Raw genomic sequence first — 7,853 nt, forward strand, 5'->3', positions numbered from 1 at the left:
CTGATATTAGGTCACTAGTGACCTCCATGTTGCCAAATTCAGTGATCTTTTTTCTTCCTGCTCAGCCTCTCAACAGCCTTTGAAACATCTGATCACTACCTTCTTTTTGAAACTTTCCTCTGGCTGCCAGGACACCACATTCCTCGTCTTCCTACCTCACTGATTGCTTCTCAAACTTTTGTTTTATAGTTATATCCTCCTCTACCCAATCTCGAAATGCTGGTGTACTCTAAAGGTGAGTTCTGGGTCCCCTTCTCTTCCCTAGTCACACAGTGTCTCTAAGTGATCACATTTATGACCGTGCTTTTAGATATGGGTTTGTCACCACTTACATAGGGATTGGGTTCTAAAGTCAGCTCATAAAGAAAAAAAAAAAAACTCATGAAGTGAAATTACTCTTGGAAACTACTTAAATCACCTATAAATTACAGAAGTTGTGGTTTCATACATGTTGATTTTACACATGATTTTGGCCATATTTATGTGCCAAACTGAAGACCAACACTCCATTTCCTAAAAAACTCAGTTGATTTTTTTCCCTTGCCATGTTGAGATAAATTGTTTTTATTGAGCAATAGATGAAAAAGTACTTGGGGCTTTCATTTAGGAGCCACATTTCATGAAAAATACTTATTTTGAAAGAGCAGACACAATTGGAACAGCAAGCTGCTCCCACAGCTTGAGAGAATTGGGGACTGACTCCATCTGAGGGTACAGCAGACTCACATCTCTCATCTCATCCTCACTCCACACTTACTTTACTTGAGTGTAAAGGAATCACACAATTTAAAGTATTTGTATTTCTCACACTCTCTGGCTGAATATGTATAACTCAATTTTAATAAGTTAAATGCTTGTTTGGTATGATTCCATTGTACCATTTATATGTTGATGACTCCTAAATTTATTTTTCTAGCCCTGACCTTTTCCCCTGAGGTTCAGATTCATGGAATCAACTACCCACCTGGACATCTCCACTTAAGGTCAAGGAGGCAACTTAACATGCCCAAAACATAGAAACTGATTCCACCCCCCATGCCTCAACCTCACACACAAAAAAGCTGTTCTCCTTTCAGTTTTTCCTAGCTCAGTAAATGGCATGCCACCTACCCCGGATTTCAAACAAAAAACCTAGGAGTATTTCCTCCCTTTCCTTCACCTCCACATGAAATTCATCAGGTGAATTTAGACCTACCTCCAAAATATTCCCCACATCTATCCATTTCACTCCATCAGCACAGATACCACCCTAATCCCAGCCACCATCATCATTTCTACTTTGACTGAACTGTTTCCACTCTTACCCTTTCTATGGTCCATCCTCCAAATAGCCAGAGTAATCTCTTACAAAGCATTCACTCATTCATTCATCAAATATTTATTGAGAGCACACACAAACTGGGGATACAGCAGTGAAGCAAATTAGATCTCTGTGCTCCTAGACTTCATCCTAGAAGGGGGAGGCAACTCATAATTAAATAATTTTGTACAGTACAAATACAATGAAGAAAATAAATACAAAATGTAATAAACTAAGTCATGTTGCACTCTCAGTAAAAAAATTTGAATAGCTTCCTAGCATGCTTAGATTAAAATCCAAATTCCTTACCATGACGTTGTTATAAAAGTCTATGAGGGCTTCCCTGGTGGCGCAGTGGTTGAGAGTCCGCCTGCCGATGCAGGGGAGTCGGGTTCATGCCCCGGTCCGGGAGGATCCCACATGCCGTGGAGCGGCTGGGCCCGTGAGCCATGGCCGCTGGGCCTGCGCGTCCTGAGCCTGTGCTCCGCAACGCGAGAGGCCACAACAGTGAGAGGCCCGCGTACCGCAAAAAAAAAAAAAAAGTCTGTGAGATCTGATTTTCATTTGTCCCTTCAACCCTATCTGTACCACTCCCTCACTGCAACTTGGCTCCAGTCACCCTGGCCTTCTTTCTATTTTCTCAATGTTCCAGAACTTTTTCCTTCTTCAGACAATGTTTCCTGTGTCTGGAATGTTGTTTCCCATATCTGGGAAAGGCTGCCTCCTCATAGATCAAATATCACTTCATCAGAATGAACCTAACTAACCTACCTAAAAGTGGCTCCTCTCCCTTTCTCTATCAATTACACTGTTTTGTTTCATAGCACTTTTTCAGGAATTATTCTGCTTATTTATTTGTTAACAACATCTTCCATCCCCACTAAAATATGTCTCCCGAGGTGAGATTCCTGGGGTGTTGTTTACCAAACTATCCCTAAAAGGGTAGAACAGTGCCCGGCTTAAGAGGATCTTGATAAATACTTTTTTAAAGAACAAATAAAAAACGACGCACTGTAAGATGATAAAAACTCCCAAACTCTCACAGCCGCCGGGCTCCGCCCCCCGGAGCCCCTTCCGCCCAAGGTCTAGCCCCAGACCTTCCGGGAGGGAAGTCCTCTGCGCAGGCGCCGTGGGGCCGCGGAGCTTTCTGGGAAAAGATGGATGCTCACGATCTGTTTCGCCGGCTCGGCGCGGGGGCCAAATTCGACGTGAGACGCTTCTCGGCGGACGCTGCCCGATTCAAGGTACTGTGTGCAAGGCGTCAGAAGCCTGAGTAACTGAGAAGGGGCAGGTGCCGGAGAAGGAACTGGCTGCTGGGGGAGCCGGCACTCGGAGACCCCGTGGCCTGGCTGTGCGGCATTTTCCCTCCCTTGGCGTTCAGCTTACTGCAGCCTTCTGAATGAACTCTTTTTCCCATCCTTCTGTAGACTTTGTTGGGTCTAGCAAGGAAACGTTTCCTCCCGGCCTCCTTTCTGAGTTTATTCAAAGCACAGTTAGAATCCTACTTTCAGAAGTTATCTTTTTTCCGAAACTGATGGAAAAGAATTTGAAAAACCCCAAACGGAGAGAACAGATGATTTCACTGTAGTCTCTCCAGGTTTGTCTTGGCATGCGTATGCCTTTAGTGGGCATGGTTTTTTTTTATTCCCGCAACTCCATGGCGTGTTAAGTAACCAATGAGAAGAGCGATTTAGAAATGGGAGATCTTACATAGGGAAGTAGTGAGTGATAAATCGGGAGTAGTTAGGGCCCAATTGTGGAAAATCTTGAATATCGAGATTTCTTGGTATTGGGACTAGGGACATTTGTGTGTGTGTGCAATACGTGTGTTTCTTCTTTCTCTGCCTGACGGCGTAGCGTAGTTGTTAAGAGTTTGAACTCTGGAACCACATTATTCAGGTAGAATCCTGGGTCTGCCAATTACTAGTTTTGAGACCTTGGTCAAGTTACTTAACCTCTTAATGCCTCGATTTCCTCATCTGTAATATTGCTATTTACCTCGTTAGGGTTGTTGAAGGAAGAAGGAATTTAATATATCTAAACATGCTTAGAAATCTGCCTGACAGCATGTGTTATGCTTATAAGTGTTAGTTGCTATTATTATTATTACTTTTATAAGGTCAGAAAAGGTATCATCTTGGATTCCATTTGCCCAGACACACACTTGTCAGCTCAAACAAATATCTGGTGAAAGATAAAAAAGATGGGGAGTCATTGTACCCACACCCTTAGTGCCAACACTGCTAGGGTGAAAACAGTGCCAGTCTGTCTATAGATTTCATTTGAACTTTTCTGGGTTTTAGATAGGAAAAAGGAAATATGACTTTGATTCTTCGGAGGTGCTACAGGGACTGGACTTTTTTGGAAACAAGAAGTCTGTCCCAGGTGAGTGTGAAGCATCAAGAACTCATCAGGAACTACAAGATGAAGAGAAAAATGAAGAGAGCCTAACTGAAAGGAGGAGGGAGCAGAACAAGAAAAAGAGGAAGAAGATGACTTCAGGTTAGTGCTTGATGTATGTTTTTTTTCTTTTCTTTTTTTTCAGTTACAGAAATTATGCAAGCTTATGATTACACCTCAGACAGTATACAGCTATTTGTCAGTTGATGGCATTCAGGTTGTTTCCAGGTATTTGTGATTACAAATATTGCTACAGTAAGATACCTGTACATATATCTTTTTGTACAGGTGCTGTATTTCTGTAATTAGCATCCTAAATGTGAATTCACTAGCTGAAAGGGCATGCACACTTCTTTCTTTCAGCAGATGCAAAATGACTTCCCACAGCCATGTCAATGCTGGATACTGTTGGTCTTAACATTTTAGCCAATCTCATGAGTGAAACTATTTTTTAATTTGTATTTTTTTTAATTTATTTAATTTATTTATTTTTGGCTGCATTGAATCTTTGTTGCTGAGCGCAGGCTTTCTCTAGTTGCAGCGAGCAGGGGCTACTCTTCGTTGCAGTGCGTAAGCTACTCATTGGGTAGCTTCTCTTGTTGCAGAGCACGGGCTCTAGGCTCGCCAGCTTCAGTAGTTGTGGCTCGCAGGCTCAGTAGTTGTGGTGCATGGGCTTAGTTGCTCCACAGCATATGGGATCTTCCCAGACCAGGGCCCAAACCCGTGTCCCCTGCATTGGCAGGCGGATTCTTAACCACTGCGCCACCAGGGAAGCCCCTGTATTTTCTTGATAAATGGTGAGGTTGAACATCTTTTCATAGGCTTTGTTGGATATTTACATTTCAAGTTTTGTGACTTGTTTGTTTTTACACCTCGCCTGTTTTTCACAAGGTTTTTTTCTGTACTCAAAAATAGGAGTATTTACCTTTTTTCTTTGTCTGTTACATCTATTAAGTTTCCTAGCCATTTTACCTTTTTAATAAACTAAATACTTACACATGGTTTTAAAAAGTTATACAATGGTGAAAAGTAAATTTTCTTTCCACTGTTTTGTCTCTAGTCCCCTTTTTCTCGAGAGGCAACCACTGTTAATCAATTTCTTAGGTATTTTCCTAGAGATATTCTATTCACCTGTATTTATACCTCACTTAAAAAACGTGAATGATAGTGTACTCTGTATGCTGTTCTGTTCTGAACCTTCCCTACCCCTACTCCTTTTATAAAAAACAATATATCTTGGAGATTGTTTGGAATGAGTAGGAAGTGCCTGGCCTTGTTCATTTTAACATAGCATAGTATCCCATTGTACATTCCATAAGTGATTTAACAAGTTCCTATGTGATGGACATTTAGTTTGTTTCCTCACTTTTACTGTTACAGTGTTGCAGTAAATGTTTTACTTTGTGTGTATATGTGGGTATATCTGTCTGATAAATTCTTAGAAGTGGAATTTCATAGTTGACAAGTCATGTTACTTTCCTGGCTTCAAGGAAGTTTAATAAAGCCGTCCACCAAGATGAATTGAAAAAAGACCTGACACAAGCTTATGTTGCCCTGTTTTCCTGGGCAGCCAGAAACAAACAGATATGTCCTATAACCATTTAGCAACAATTGTGGATAGACATATATATAGTTTTAAATGGAAAATTCAAGATCTTATGGATGAATAATGATTCAGGTCTATTAATGCCAACTGTCTCATAAAAGGGAGCAAAATTTTATTTTTTTAAAAAGTCTATCCAAAAAAAGAAGTCATTCCAATTGGTGATGCCCACCAGTGATGTACGAGAGTTTCCTTTTTATATTAATTTGCCTCCTCATGTACTGTTGCACCTTTTTACTGTTAATATTGTTCATCTGTCTCTTCTTAATTTGTTAGGCCTTATATATATTAAGGAAGTTAGCTCTATTCTAGCATACTATGTATACAGATCTGTTTTCTAGTTTGTCCCTTGTCACTTATCGTCTTTATTTATTTATTTATTGCTATTTTATATGTTAAATTTATCTTTTCCTTTATGGTTTTTTGGGTTTGTTTTTGCATTCTAAGCATTAAGCTTATTTTTAAAAAATTCTCCCATATTTTCTTATTTGTAGTTTCATTTTGTTATATTGAAATCTTTTACCCTCTGGGATTTTATTTAGTATAAGGAATGAATGAGGAACTAATTTTTTTCCAGATGGCTAGCTAATTGTCCTAATATATTGATATTACATCTTCTCCCCATTGGATTTAAATACAACTTTTATTGTAACTTATTTCCCATATATATTTGGGTCTTTCGACTCTATTCTATTTCATTGATTTCTAATTCTGTATTCCTACACCAGTACCAGCTTGTGTTAATTAATGTGGCCTTACTTTATAAATTCCAATAGAGTGGTATGGCATACTCTTTTTATTGATTGGGCAACTGGATATTTTCTCCCTAAAGTGATCTATAGAGTCAGTGCAAACCCAGTTAAAACTCTAGTAGGCTTTTCTGGTAGAAATTGAAAAGGATTTTAAAAAAAATAAACATGCAGTTACCATGTGACCCACCTATTCCACTCCTAGAATTTACCCAAGAGAAAGGAAAATGTGTGTCATCACAAAGACTTGTACACAGGTGTTCATAGTGGCTTTATATGTAACAGCCAAAAACTGGAAATGACCCAAATGTCCTTCAGCAAGCGGAGGATAGACAAATTATATATCCATACAATGGAATACTACTTGTAAATAAAAAGTTAAAATTACTGATACATGCTCCAACATGGATGAATCTCAAAATAACTATCCTGAGTGAAAGAAACCAGACTAAATTTATTAAATACTATATGATTCCATTTATATAAAATTCCAGGGAAAAAAAAGCTAACTAATCAACAGTGACAGAAAACAGGGGACTTCCCTGGTGGTCCAGTGGTTAAGACTCTGCTCTTCCACTGCAGGGAGCATGGGTTCAGTCCCTGGTCAGGGAACTAAGATCGCTCATGCTGTGCAGCACGGCCAAAAAAAACAAGAAAGAAAGAAAGAAAGAATACAGGTTGTTACCTAGGGAGGGACTGATGCATTGTAAGGGGCCACAAGGAAATTTTGGGAAGTGATGGAAATAGTCTTAAATGTCGTGATGGTTTAACAGGTGTATACATAATGTCAAAATGCCTCAAATTGTATACTTTAAATATACAGTTTATTGTGTTGGTTGTACATCGGTGAAGTTGAAAAAATTTAAAAGAAATTCCAGAAGTAGTCTTTGCTTATTACTCTTCTTAGAATTTTTTAGGTATTTGTACATATTTATTTTCCCATATAAACTTTAAAGTCAGCTACTCCAGTTACCAAAACAATCCTATCATTACTTTTCATTGAGGTAGTGTTATTTACAGATTTAGTGAGAATTGCTCTCTTTATAATATTGAGTAGTCCTTAAGTATTGTGTTTATCGCTATTATAAGTGAAATCTTTTCTTGCATCGTATTTATTTTCTAGCTGGTTGTGGATATAGAAAAGCTGGCTGCCTCATTGACATCTCTTATTGTTTAAATAGTTTTAGAATTAATCCCTTATTGTTTTCAAGTGTACATTTAGGTACATATTACAAAGCTGAAATAACTAAAAAGAAGAAAAAGGGAAGAGAGTGAGCTTCAGAGCTCTGATTTTACCAACACACAACTTGCTTCTCCTTTCCCAATTTTTTTAAAAAATTAATTTATTTTTATTTTTGGCCACCTTGGGTCTTTGTTGCTGCACACGGGCTTTTCTCTAGTTGCGGCGAGCAGGGGCTACTCTTCGTTGCAGTTTGCGGGCTTCTCATTGGGTGGCTTCTCTTGTTGCAGAGCACAGGCTCTAGGCGCGCAGGCTTCAGTAGTTGTGGCACTCAGGCTCAGTAGCTGTGGCTCATGGGCTCTAGAGCACAGGCTCAGTAGTTGTGGTGCGTGGGCTTAGTTGCTCCGCAGCATGTGGGATCTTTCCGGACCAGGGCTCGAACCCGTGTCCCCTGTACTGGCAGGCGGATTCTTTTTTTTTTATTATTTTTTTTTTATTTTTATTTTTTTAACATCTTTATTGGGGTATAATTGCTTTACAATGGTGTGTTAGTTTCTGCTTTATAACAGAGTGAGTCAGTTATACATATACATATGTTCCCATATCTCTTCCCTCTTTGTT

General features: G+C 39.3%; 1 protein-coding gene across 1 annotated transcript in view; it reads left to right on the forward strand.

Moving 5' to 3' along the window:
- Positions 1-2,446: 2,446 nt before the first annotated feature.
- Positions 2,447-7,853, forward strand: part of DDX52 (DExD-box helicase 52) — a 29,161-nt gene continuing 23,754 nt past the window's right edge. Inside the window, exons 1-2 of the mRNA XM_007464881.1 lie at positions 2,447-2,544; positions 3,604-3,802. Coding sequence (XP_007464943.1) covers positions 2,458-2,544; positions 3,604-3,802 — 286 coding nt within the window. The 5' untranslated portion in view covers positions 2,447-2,457. The remainder of the gene's footprint in view (positions 2,545-3,603; positions 3,803-7,853) is intronic.

Source organism: Lipotes vexillifer, unplaced genomic scaffold, assembly GCF_000442215.2.
Source record: "Lipotes vexillifer unplaced genomic scaffold, Lipotes_vexillifer_v1.1 scaffold788, whole genome shotgun sequence".
NCBI classification, from domain to species: domain Eukaryota; kingdom Metazoa; phylum Chordata; class Mammalia; order Artiodactyla; family Lipotidae; genus Lipotes; species Lipotes vexillifer.